The 13,287-nt window shown below is 50.3% G+C and overlaps 1 protein-coding gene across 5 annotated transcripts in view; it reads left to right on the top strand.

Moving 5' to 3' along the window:
- Ca-alpha1d (Ca[2+]-channel protein alpha[[1]] subunit D) overlaps nt 1–13,287 on the top strand; it is a 41,720-nt gene that overhangs the window by 11,650 nt on the left and 16,783 nt on the right. For 4 of the 5 annotated variants that reach the window (XM_076819531.1, XM_076819532.1, XM_076819534.1 and 1 more), the window contains exons 4-24: nt 477–582; nt 3,382–3,521; nt 4,271–4,377; nt 4,540–4,692; nt 5,439–5,635; nt 5,884–5,987; nt 6,558–6,721; nt 6,925–7,027; nt 7,226–7,371; nt 7,455–7,528; nt 7,656–7,807; nt 7,893–8,010; nt 8,085–8,177; nt 8,263–8,383; nt 8,580–8,671; nt 10,098–10,317; nt 10,397–10,517; nt 10,601–10,730; nt 10,800–10,966; nt 11,039–11,126; nt 11,686–11,793. In XM_076819531.1, coding sequence (XP_076675646.1) covers nt 477–582; nt 3,382–3,521; nt 4,271–4,377; nt 4,540–4,692; nt 5,439–5,635; nt 5,884–5,987; nt 6,558–6,721; nt 6,925–7,027; nt 7,226–7,371; nt 7,455–7,528; nt 7,656–7,807; nt 7,893–8,010; nt 8,085–8,177; nt 8,263–8,383; nt 8,580–8,671; nt 10,098–10,317; nt 10,397–10,517; nt 10,601–10,730; nt 10,800–10,966; nt 11,039–11,126; nt 11,686–11,793 — 2,704 coding nt within the window. The remainder of the gene's footprint in view (nt 1–476; nt 583–3,381; nt 3,522–4,270; nt 4,378–4,539; nt 4,693–5,438; nt 5,636–5,883; nt 5,988–6,557; nt 6,722–6,924; nt 7,028–7,225; nt 7,372–7,454; nt 7,529–7,655; nt 7,808–7,892; nt 8,011–8,084; nt 8,178–8,262; nt 8,384–8,579; nt 8,672–10,097; nt 10,318–10,396; nt 10,518–10,600; nt 10,731–10,799; nt 10,967–11,038; nt 11,127–11,685; nt 11,794–13,287) is intronic. The other variant, XM_076819533.1, reaches the window with a different exon arrangement.

Consider the following 13,287-nt stretch of genomic DNA (forward strand, 5'->3'; position numbering starts at 1 on the left):
GGTTCTTGGGAATCTCTATTTACTCTCGTCGCCGTCTTCGGCCAGCCGACCCCATCGAATTCGAAGCAGGTCAGCGGAGGAGGGTGGAGACGAACCTCGAGGAACGTATCCGTTGACGTCCACCCCTGTTGACAAAGCGGTTATCAGCATGTATTGTCCCAATTCCACCCTCCTCTCTGCCAGTTACGTAAAACATTTGCGACGCGCGCCGAGTTATTCGATACAGAACCTGATAAAACAGATTCCCGCCATTAATTCAAGGTGACATTCGCTCTTATTGTCATCCACGTAAGATTAGAAGGGACGCGTGATACCTTGTCAGCGTGCCATTAAGTGGCAAGTTTTTTTTTCCGCTTTCCAGGCACTGTTTATGTTTAAGGGCTTGTTAAAAAGGTAAGGGGTGCGTGGAATTACCGGCATAGTCGAGGTCATTTTCATTTTCCTTAGCCTTAGCTTCAATCGACTCAACTTCCCAGGCCGTTCGAGTGGCTTATTCTCATGACGATATTCGCGAACTGCGTCGCCCTGGCAGTCTACACACCGTACCCGTACGGCGATTCTAATCTGACCAACCAGTATTTGGTAAGTACCAGTTTTATTCCAACGATCGCTTAATCTGATTCAACGATTAACAGACGAGCGTTTTAATATCGGAGGGATCGCGAGCTATATTTCTTATTCATTGAATTTCGCAAGTTGAAAGCCGAAAAATCTCTCTGATAAGTGCCACGAGCCTTCGTTTCATTCCCCGAAGACCAAAACAGCGTTCGCCCGACGAACCCCGCGACCAAGAAATTTCGATCGTTCTAATAATAGAGAATATAATAGGAATAACAGGTCCGTTCATCGAACCAACCGCGAATGGTCCGTTTTATCGATAAATAAACACTCTGTTCAAGAGACAGGGTTGATGGCATGAAATTCATTCGACCCGAAGCTTCGATAATTGTTCAATCTTGCCAACAACGGGTCGCGCCGTGGTCCACTATTATTGGAAAATGTGATTCACATATGGGCCACTGTACACCGATTGCAGCGGAAGATGACACAATTTTATAGCATCTTAGATACGTCGCGTTGTTGCGGAAATTGCATTTCCATATAGCGCGACCTTTGCATCGTATCCCACTTAGCTCTCAGCACACCCTGCCATCTCCTTCGCCTCTGTTGAATCCAAGTATTCGCGTCGCGGCTTCCTCGAAATTTTCACCGTACCGTGTAGAACGACAGTGAAAACAGAGCTGCTGTAAAACAGCTGTTGACGATGCCTCTTGAAAAGGACGCAAATTGCTCGCACACACGTCCCGGCGGTGAAAGGAATCGTTCGAGGATCATTGAACGTGGGTCCCGGTAAATTCGAGGGTGGATAGAATCGAAGCTAGCGGAGCCCGTGTCCCGGAAAATGGGTAAAAGCTTGCCCGAGATGATCCGCCAAGATCTGGCCTTCGAGGCGAAGCATAAAACCTTTTATTAGATGGTGGGCTTTTTCCACGGGCTTATCGCGGCCGATAGAGCACACGCGTCTATGTCGCGTCAGACCGGAAAGTTGGGCAAAAGACGTCCCGTGTGTGTAGACCGTAGAGGGTGTATCGTAACGTGTGGACGTCGCTGCAAGGGTGGAACCAGGCCACAAAGGCCATAAAAAACTTGCTATAAACCCCGCTTCTATTTGACCCCCTTCCTCGATTGTAGCCATCCCTGTCTTCCATTAATTCTATTGACAAACTGAGCAACCGAGCTATCGCAATCGATACCATCCGACCTTTTACAAAATAACACTTGACATCTTGCGTTACGACCTTGGTGACGTTTTATCAATCATTTCATCTTCGAAACGGTTAGAACTGGCCAAGTTACTGGGGTTATTTAAAACTTTGCAGGAGTTTCGAATATACGAGCAAGAACGTGTAACGGTGTCAGATTGTTTTCTCGTTGCCGTGGATGGTTCCTCTTCACTCTCGGTTTTCCTTTGAACCGTTTACGTCACGTTCCCCTTGATTCGTTTGCCGATGTGTGTCAAGAAGGCCGTAGTAACGGCAAGTGGGTGTAGACAGTCTTGATCAGTCATTGATAAACCACACGGGGCGTAAGTAGTATAAGCGCTTCGAACCGGGCTATCGATCTGACCAGCCAGCCGTCGCGTCGGGTAGGCAAAAAGACGAAGATAAGGGGCAATATCGGTGGAAAAATATCATTGCCTTATTCCAAGATAACGGAGTAATACCGGCTGCGTCTGGGGGAGCGTGACGCTGCACCGCGCGACAGAAATCTTGCACAAGCAAAGCCGAGAGGTAATATAATAGCGAAGTGGAACTGCTCTGCTATTCCGACCAACCAATGATCGATCGATTTCGGATATTAAACGTAATGGACGCCCCGAGAGCATACCCTTTTTTCCCTTCCTCAACCCCTGCGGTTTTACCCTCGCCATTCAACATTCCCTTCGCAACTTCACTTAGCCTTCCACCCTCTTTCCCCCGTTTCCCTTCTTTATAGGTATTCTGCTTCGCGATTCGTCTACTTTTTCCGTCCCAGTCCTCCACCCTCGGCGTCCTGTTTCATTTGATTTGTCCATTTCGCGAAGGCTTTTGATCTCTACCTCAGGCCAGCGCTCGCTCGACCTCCAGCTTTTCTATAAAATCGCACACGAATTCCCGGTCCGTGGGCGACGCGACGCGACGCGACGCGACGCGGACGCCTCGAGGAAAGAGGAAGTCCGATCGATTACTGCTGCAACGAGCAGGAGGCTGTAATATTCGCATGAATTACCTATACGATTGACCGATGATGGACCGTATTTTCGGGCCAATCGTTTCGAACGAAAACGAGCGTTAAATAATTAACTACGTTTCCTCCGTGATTCGATAAAACACGCGGAACGTACGGAAATGTTTCCAGCGAGAGCGTTTAGCCTAGCCACGCGTGTGTCGCGTGCATCATTTTCGCCGATGCGCGAGAGGGCGACGAGGAGGGTGCTCGAGGGCGGGATTCTCGATGACACCCTAGTAGCGCGTGGGAAAATGATGGAAGGTTGGCTGGAGTTTGCGAAAGTGGATACTTAGAGCCGATGTGCGGCCATGGTGTTCGCGTTGCACTATGTTTACACACGTAATTACGCAATTACCCGAAAATTAGATGCTCGCAGGCGAGGAGCACGCTTGCAGCGGTGATTTCGACGCGAGTAAGTTGACAACATTTACCTGCCGGCGAGACGTTCTCCACTTAATTAAAAGGAAACGTTTACTTGTGGCGCGTCAACGGTTCCAGGCGCAAAGGGAATTTAACTGGAAGGCTCGTGACTTTTCAGCTGTTCTTGCGCGCGAGATCAAAGGGAGCGGCTTCGTGTCATCTCACGCGGTGTGTCCGTTGGCTCTGTTTCAGGAAAAAATAGAGTATATATTTCTTGTGATTTTTACGGTCGAGTGCGTAATGAAGATCATCGCTTACGGCTTCGTCGCTCACGCTGGCGCTTATCTCCGCAACGGATGGAACATACTAGATTTCTCGATAGTAGTTATAGGGTGAGTACAATTGCATCCAGCTGCCCATTACTTATAACCCGCGAGAGTAGCGAGAAAGCTTGCATGGAATTCGTGGAGTTTCCTTTCTATTTCTTTATTTCTCCCGGGTACGTAGTTGGAATGTGTTGGATCGCTTAGCAGATTACCAAAGAAGGTCGGCGCACTGTTCGCGCGATTACGGCGGAGGGTGGAAAGTGCTTATCTGCCCCGAGACTGTCAACCCCGATCTTTTCTCGTGGTATAAGTTTATCGTTCCACCGAGAGGACACGTGGCCGCCGTAAATCGACGATAATGGGAATCGCCGGGGCCAATAACGGAAGCTTTAGTGCGCAGAGATTTCGCCGCCGAGATCCTCTGTTCGACTTTCATCGCGCTATTTTATTGTCGTGCGCGGCTCTGGAACGCTCCACGCCCGATACCCGCGATGACATTGAATCGACACACGACCGACCCCCTTTATTCCCTCTCGCGCGCTCCACTTCTGATTCAATAAGTTCTGCTTAGTTGGCGAAACAAGAGAGTTTCCTTCATTTGCTCGTAGCTTCCTTCGTCTCGCCCCCCAGCGGAGTGCTTTTAATTTCGACACGATCCCATCGCGATCGAGATCGCTGCAGCGACGCGCTCGTTAGAAAAAAGAGCGTCGAGAGGAAGGGACCGAGATCGCTGTGTGCTCGCGGTGTGACACGGGCGAATAGTGAAATGAGCGTTTCGCTCGCGATCGTTTAATCTCCATATCTCTGGTTTGCAGAATGGTGAGCACGGTGTTGACGATACTCATGAAAGAAGGCTTCGACGTGAAAGCGCTAAGGGCTTTCCGAGTGCTGCGACCTCTCAGGCTGGTCTCCGGAGTGCCAAGTAAGGGGATTTCCATATCAAAGCGATATTTCTGACCGCGATGGATCGCGCTCACAATCAGACACCCCCGACGCGCGTTTCCTTTGTCCCCTTTTTATCGTAGAAGCGCGACGGCCGCCGAGGAAAGTGAATTAACGCGACTCTTTCCTTCCATCTGTCCAGGTCTTCAAGTGGTCCTCAACTCGATTTTGAGAGCGATGATACCTCTGCTGCACATCGCCCTGCTGGTTCTGTTCGTCATCATTATTTACGCCATCATCGGCCTCGAGCTGTTCTCCGGGAAAATGCACAAAACGTGCAGGCACAACGTGACCGGTAAGTGCGGGGCCACTCTGAACGCTCGATATCGTTGAGCACCTATCAGACGGGGTAGGTGTAGGATCTAGAGTTACGTAGGCGTTCACTGTTAATCGAGCGATCAATTGGTACGCGTGTTCTGTCAACCGATGCTGGTTAATTGCTTGCCCGCGCCTCTGAGTAGCCAGTAATTGAACGAATCAAGAGCTCCCAGCGTCCAGGTCCCAGCTGCTAGGGGCTTTCTTCGCGATTAAACGAGCTACAATCGAAATTACGTAAGTGCCCTGCGACGGGGCATCGATCGCTCCCGCAGCGGGAAGAATTCCTTGAAAAAATGAAGAAATATCGAAGAGAAGTTGGCAGAGGACGCCAAGGGAGTTCCCGGCTTAACCCCGAAACACACTTTGCACCGGGGCGGCGCGGCGCGGCGCGGCGCTATTTTAGATATGATTCAGCCGCGGCGAAACTAGCGTCTAATTATTCTTAGCGCGCGGAACGCGAGCTGCGTGGCCAGCCGGCCGCGGCGCAACGGCGCGTGTCCCATCGGTAAACAGCTGATTCACGAGAATCCGTGAATTCGCGTACCTAACTCGGACGGGAGCCGATACCCGCGGAACCCGTCACCTGACCACCTGGCAACCTCGTCCGCTGCCAACTGCATACCTCTGCCCAAATCCCGGCGCACGCGGAGGAAAAGCGACGACCACCGAGCTGACCGCTAATAGTCAAACCCCCGACGCTATCGAAATTATTGAAAATTCCAGATGCTATAATGGAGGACCCGATTCCGTGCGGGCCTGGCGGCTTCCAGTGCGACAACTTGGGGCCCGAGTACTACTGCAGCAAGCAGTTCTGGGACGGTCCGAATTGGGGTATCACGAATTTCGACAACTTCGGCCTGGCCATGTTGACGGTCTTCCAGTGCGTTACGCTCGAGGGCTGGACGGACGTGCTTTACAGCGTAAGATTGATTCCGTGCCGTGGAGTATTAACGGAAATCCATCGTCACCCTCTTCTCCAATGAATGTCGATACATTATTTTCGCGAGCGACGTGCTGCTTGATCGATAACGCAATTTCCGTTATTACGTAATCTCCTTTAAACGTTTTACAAGCGGCTCGAGCTGCTCGTAATAGAAATCTCATGCATGCAAGGAAAATCTCATCTCGCTTTTATCAGCGACTCAGCCGCTGATCGTTTGCCCTCCAGATCGAAGACGCGATGGGAAGCTCGTGGCAGTGGATTTATTTTATCTCGATGGTTATACTTGGAGCTTTCTTCGTGATGAATCTGATTCTCGGTGTGTTGTCCGGGTGAGTATTTTAGATACTATGCACGGTTAAGTATCGATAGAAGGTCGGTCCCTCGAGCTCGACGGACCTTGCCCGGGTGAAAAGCTTTCCATTTCCGATAGCGCGGATCCGCTCATCCCCCCTGGAGTCTACGTTCGATATTATTGGCCTCTGGAGCGTCCCGTGGTCCCCCAGGAAGGTCCAAATATAAATATCTTCCTCCTTGCACACAGCGTGTCGTGAAATCGTGTTCTTAACGGAATCGTACAACCGGCGGCAATCAACGAAATAAAAATACATCTCGAGCATTCGAACTTTCCGCGCCCCTTCCCCGCCGCGATAAGATAGTCGAACGCGCTCGAGCGAAACGCGATCGATGGACGCGAGCGAAGGGAAATAGGGCAGAAAGTTTGCAGGAAAGTCGCGAGGCACGGAGGCACGAGTCTCGTCGTCCCGCTTTCCGCAAACTTCCTCGTGTTTTGTACTCGCCCAGCCTCTCGATTTCCGTTTCATCCGCGAACGTCCCAATTACCCTCGACACCGCCACCTTTAATCACGGCCGCAATCGCGTGCAATCTTTGCTCGGCGCAGCGAGTTCTCCAAAGAGAGGGAGAAGGCGAAGGCGCGGGGCGACTTCCACAAGCTCAGGGAGAAACAGCAGATCGAGGACGATCTCAGGGGCTACCTGGACTGGATCACGCAGGCGGAGGTCATCGAGCCGGAGACCGACGAGCCGAAAATGCAGGACGGAAAGTGTACGTCTCTCGATCTTATCGAGCACCTTTTCCCGCGTGGCAATCTCACTTTAAACTCACTTCTATTCGAGTTGAAGGCTAGTACGTTAGGCTGACACCGCGACCCACCTAGTTCTTGCGTGGAATTATTGACACAGATGTCAAAAAGGAAGACGGAAGGAGGGTGTAAGTAAAGTCGAGTCGAACGAAATGCTTTCTTACAGCGAAGCAGCAGAGCGAGATGGAGAGCACGGATCAATTAGAGGGGGACGAGGAAGGGGTTCAGCAGGAGTCTGTGTGGAGGCGGAAAAAGCGGGACTTCGATAGGTAAGAACTTTTCGTTCGTCGTTTATTGCTGGTCGAACGAAACGAACAGCCGAGCAGTCTGCTCGATATACTTGGTTCGTTACAATGTGGATTGGCTGTCCGTAAGATCGAACAGTCCGAAAGGCCCTACTTATGAAATGCGAAGTGAGCTACGCCGCGGAGGCTTTGATCGAATGATTTTGCAATGGAAATGCGCAGGGTAAACAGGAGAATGAGGAGGGCCTGTAGGAAAGCCGTGAAGTCGCAGGTTTTCTACTGGCTGATCATAGTACTGGTATTCCTGAACACGGGCGTTCTGGCGACCGAGCATTACAATCAGCCATCTTGGTTGGACGATTTTCAAGGTACGGTAATCTCGAAGATTCCTCTAGTTTCTCGCGTTATCTCCTGTCTAATATGTTACTCGTTCCTTTCTTCCATCGCGCAGAGATCACAAACATGTTTTTCATCACGCTGTTCTCCATGGAGATGATGCTGAAGATGTATAGTTTAGGATTTCAAGTAAGTCGCGAAACACTTTGTCTTATCCTTAAGGTAGCTTTGGGATTCGCGAAGGGGAGTAATCGGCCCGGATAAAATTGCGACGTAAACTCGGACGTTTAAATCACTATCGTTTGTTCCTGTCCAGGGTTACTTTGTCTCGTTGTTCAATCGGTTCGACTGTTTCGTCGTGATCGGCTCGATTACCGAGATGATCTTGACGAACACGCACGTGATGCCGCCGCTCGGCGTTTCCGTTCTGCGTTGCGTCAGATTGCTCAGGGTGTTCAAAGTGACACAGTAAGTTCGATTCTGCGGGCGACACAGTCGTGCCTAGCTGTTTTTGCATCTAGCCTTCGGATTGCAATCACGCGTTGGATTTTAGATATTGGAAGTCGCTGTCGAACTTGGTGGCCTCTCTGTTGAATTCCATACAATCGATCGCGTCCCTGCTGCTTCTGCTCTTCCTGTTCATCGTGATCTTTGCTCTCCTGGGCATGCAGGTACGATCCGTCCTTCGCTTTTATTACGATCACTGCTCCTGGTCCCCTGCTTCACGATTCTTATTCTTCCACAGGTGTTCGGGGGGAAGTTCAATTTCAGCGAGCTGCAGGACAAACCTCGTCATAATTTCGACAGCTTCTGGCAGAGCTTGTTGACAGTCTTTCAGGTGAGCTCGCGATTCCTCGTCGACTCTGCCACCTTTCGTATCACGCTACAAAGTGGAGATATCATCGCCTCGTTTCGATTCGCAGATATTAACCGGAGAGGACTGGAATGCCGTGATGTACGACGGAATCAGAGCCTACGGAGGGGTAGCGAGCTTCGGCATGCTCGCCTGTTTCTACTTCATCATCCTCTTTATATGCGGCAACTGTATCCTTTTCAGAAACAACAGACTCGTACAATCGGTAGAAACGAATTAGCATAAACCTCGCGGAAGTAATAATCCTCTCGTAATAACGTCGTCGCGAAAGAGCTCGAGCAGATCAGCGAATCTATTAACGCGCGCCGAAGCGTCGCGGTCCTCGGCACTCGTGGTAAATGATCCTTGACGTAAGAAGCAACGCAGATATTCTACTGAACGTCTTCTTGGCCATCGCTGTCGATAATCTGGCGGACGCCGAGTCATTGACTGCTATCGAGAAGGAAGCCGAAGAGGAGGTGAGTTTCCTCCAGTTTCTTACCTTCTGCTGCTTCCGACCGCAGCTTCATTCAAGTATTGGAGCGTCTGGCAGGGAATTCTTAACACGGGGAAAGCAACGAGAATGACAGCACGTCGCCTCAATAAACGTTTCGTTATTGCGTTTACTTAGCCGCGAGGGCGAGGAAAATTAGAATGCCGGTCGTTTTATCGTTCTCTCAAAGAGCGTCGGAATAGGGGGCTCGTTTGCTGTCGCCCGCCAGACGCCGCGCCAGCTCTGACGCCGACTCCGACACGGCCCTTCACCGGCTTTTTATTGCTCGTTACGCATTCCCGAGTTTGAATCTTACGAATATTTGCCGCGCCGCAATTACGCGCTCGGATCTAGGCCATCCGCGGGCTTCCAACGCTGACACCGTTGTTGCGCGCTCTTTCAATTAAGTCTGCAAATTGCCTTTGCTAATACACGAACGAGTGCTCGAATCGACGAGAAAGTACATTTATTAAATTGTTAATATATACATACGATGGCCCATTTATTTATACCCGTTCGTTTTCTCTCAATCGAACGGTTTTAATGCGACTTTGAGACGAGGATGTCTCTGGAAACTCGGAGAGCGGCATACTTGCACGAAGAGCTCTTTATTCGGTAGGTTAATAAACGGGGCACGCCGGGACTGTCTCGCGTCTGCGTTTTTAATAAAGCGGTGAATTAGCGAGTCGGGCGTACAGCCTGGACGATGGTAATCCCAGACAATGATTCGAAAGTATAAACTGTTTAGTTTACTCTGCGATTCGGAATTTTCGCGCGGAGTCGCCGTTGCAGGAAAAGCCGCGTGGAAATTGTCTCGCAGTTAATTTCCAGTTAACGAGTATCGGTTAAAAACTGTGTCATCTCTTTTAATCGTTGCGCCTGTATGCTCGAGGTACTGCGAACTATAAAGTACGCACGGGGAATCGAGGTCGTCGCAATCGAATACCGATACTACGGAATTAAAGCCGTTATTGAGAAACATCCTCCGCGCCATTGTTAGTTTTCTATCTACCCCTCCCCGGGCCCCGACCGCCCCTCGCAATTTCCCGTTTTTTATCCTTCGTTTTTTCGTGTAACATTTTGTAACGAACGACTATAAATACGCGGAGCGGGTGGAGCGTGAAGATCCGCGGCAGGGGTGGAGAAAAGAGGCCGCCGTTGAACAATGGGCGACGATAGCGTCGCGTCCCCGCGTAGCTTCGCGCCGAGAGCTTAATCGTTCGTGTTTCGTCGACGAGCTAATGAAAAATCGGTAGCTGTCGAGCGTTAACCTTGCCGAGGCGAGGGCGCGCTTCGACCTCGCGCGACACGGAATTCGAAGGGGAGTCGGGGGGCCGTGTCTGGTATTTAAGCTGGCGAACGTGTCAATGTCTTGATAGAAATTAATGATCGAGGGGCTTGATGGTTTTCAGGCCGAGAAGAATAAATCTCACAGTGACGCACCAGCGAGGGATGAAGTTAGCGAGGAACAAGGTGACAGCGGCGAAGAACTCGGGGGTGACGACGAGGGTGGTGAGACCGATCTCGAGCAGGATCCTAACGAAACGAAGGAAGAGGACGAGGAGGAGGAGGAGGAGGAGGAAGAAGAGGAGGAAGAGGAAGAAGAAGAGGGCGAGCATAACGAGATGCATGGTACTACCCCTGTTCGATCGAACATTTTCGTGAATTCAATTTATATTTAGTACTCTGTTTAAGTAGAACATTTGCGTAGACGATGGCACGGGGCAAGGGGTGTCAGCTAGGCCGCGACGAATGTCCGAGTTCAACATGGCCACGAAGGTACAACCGATCCCAGCTGGCACAGCATTCTTCATTTTCTCGCAAACAAACAGGTAGCGAGCGATTACCGCGTTAGGTACTTTGTCCAGCAAACAATTTTCTTTGACCTTACGTTATCCCGCACACTGTGTTTCAGGATTCGAGTCTTCTGCCATTGGTTCTGCAACCACAACTACTTTGGCAACGTGATTCTCGTCTGTATCATGATATCCTCGGCCATGTTAGCGGCCGAGGATCCCCTAAGCGCTTTATCTTATAGAAATCAGGTACGACGGACCTTCCGCTCGTTCATAATTCCTCGATACTAACCACATTATCCTCGTTTTTGGTTACAGATATTACAGAATTTCGACTATTTTTTCACCACAGTGTTTACGATCGAGATCTGCCTGAAGATGATCTCCTACGGTTTCATCATACACGACGGCGCGTTCTGCCGATCGGCGTTCAATCTGCTCGACCTGTTGGTCGTCTGCTCGTCTCTCATTTCAATGTCTTTCAGGTACGGTATCGCGAATTCGTGGAACTTGGAGGATGCTGCGAACGGAAGGTTTATTTCCTTTGGTGTTTCCAGCTCCGGCGCGTTTTCCGTCGTGAAGGTCCTCCGCGTGCTGCGCGTCCTGAGGCCCCTGCGCGCCATCAATCGAGCCAAGGGATTAAAGGTATTTTTCTTGGAATATTATCCACGTACGATCGTTAATTTCGAGTAAATCGGTCACACGAGTGCAGCGCACGCCCCGAAGTAGATGTACAACGGTTCGCGTAACGCTTTCGGTATAGCTCGAGTCGCGTGATGAGTCCAACTTGAAACTTTCTAACGTGGTCGCTTTTGCGAATGGAGGCGACAATAGTACCGACACCTTAAATTTCCTTAAATAGTACCAAGTATCTGAAATTTCGAGTCGCCCGGCAAATGCCTCGCGAGGACATTACGCCTACCATTAATTCTTGAAAAATCTTTCTGTCGCGCTTATAAAAAATTATACCTACCGCGTTAAAGATGTGCTCGTGCTCCTTCGTCCTCTGCGAAACTCCCCGCGTGACTCGCGAAGTAGTACCAAAACCAGAGTACACGATCTAACAGAGAACAAAAAAAATGTACGAAGTAAAATAAAACGATAAGAACGAAACGAGAGGTAACCGACGTGATAAAAATTAATCGGCACACGTAACCCCGTTTCTGAAAGAGCGGATCTACATTATGATTAATGTTGAACCCAGCACGTAGTACAGTGCGTCATCGTAGCGGTAAAGACTATCGGAAACATAGTCCTCGTCACCAGCCTCCTGCAGTTCGTGTTCGCCGTCATTGGCGTACAACTGTTCAAGGTAGGATTGCCAGGCCCCGGCACAAAAAAGGTTCTGGGACATTCCTTCGAAACCTCTCGTAGTACACTAGAGTGGCATATAATATACAACCGAACCCCCCGTTTACACCCCAGCCCTTACAGTCTGCCGATCACCCCACCCCAAAACCCCCTCAACACCCCCAACCCCAGCCCTCTCTTACGATCCGATATGTATCGTCATATCTCGTTCATTCATTACTTCACATACGTTTGATGCAACGCCAAAATAATTCACCATCACCAATTATTCACTACTACCAAATTCGTCTACCACCTCAGTACGCCTTTGCTCGACATCCCGGCTACCTTTATCGACGATTATTCGCGATTACTCGATGCTCGCACGACGCTTTCGCGACCACCGTGGAAATAGAGAACACAGAGTCTAGCTGGAAATGGCACTCGATGATGATTGATGGGTCGCTTCGTGGAAAATAATCGTCGAGAGGTGCGGGCACGAGGCAGACGTTGTTTTTCCGACAAATGCACCTCTGGGTATCCTCCCTGTGAAACAAGCTGTTTTTTACGTGTAACTTACTTACTCATTGGGTTTCTTGTCTCGACACTCTCTCCCCGAAACCTCTCACACCGGGACCACCTCGGATCTCTCTTCTGTCCATCCCTTGGAACGTTTTTCTTTGTCTACTTTCCCAGCGACGCGCGATGCCCAGCGCTACAGAAAGGCTGCCCTCGTTCGAGACACTTTTACGCCGGCTCCTTTAAACGAGCTTGGGCACCCCGCCGAATACATTTCCGATAATCGTCTAACGCGCTGATTGCCGTCTAATAAACGAGCTTGCCCGTCTTTGTCCCTCGACTGGCTTCAGAGTTTGGCTTCACCTTAATCCATGCCCAGTTGAAATGGCCTCTAGAGAGAGAAAACGGTCGCGGATGCTTCGGCGTAAAGGCCGTAAAGGCTGCTCCATGGGGGCACGCGACGCGGCCACTTTTCACTGGGAAAGGGAACGCTTCACCATCGTCCGCCGACACTCCCGACCACGGTCGTGTTCGTTCGCAGCTTAGCAAACCCGACGATGGTAGAAACGAGCGCGCGAGGCAGCGCTGATCTATCTCCGCGGCTCGCCCGAGGACCGATCCGGACCGTAGATGACTCGCGTAGCAAGATGCTTTTTCTGTTGCATTGCCATTAATGGGATTCTTTGTTTGTCGATTAGTCTAAAAGGTATCCCACGCTACGGGACTATCGAATGGTAGTAATAGGAAACACGGTCGTACTAGATATCTCTCATTATCTATATCTATATATCACGCTATGCCACGGCATGCCGATACGCATAGTATACGTGTACCAAGTAGTGTACCAGCATTTATACGTTATAGTAGACGAGTGACCGGGGGGAGATGAGACGGTAGCTCAAAGTAGACAGAGATACACGCATATGCTTGCATATGTGTGCGCGTAACTCTCGGGGAAAGCGATTTTAGAAGACAGAAACTGGCTTTTCGCAAGGTC

This window comes from Andrena cerasifolii, chromosome 9 (genome assembly GCF_050908995.1).
Source record: "Andrena cerasifolii isolate SP2316 chromosome 9, iyAndCera1_principal, whole genome shotgun sequence".
In the NCBI taxonomy this organism is placed as follows: domain Eukaryota; kingdom Metazoa; phylum Arthropoda; class Insecta; order Hymenoptera; family Andrenidae; genus Andrena; species Andrena cerasifolii.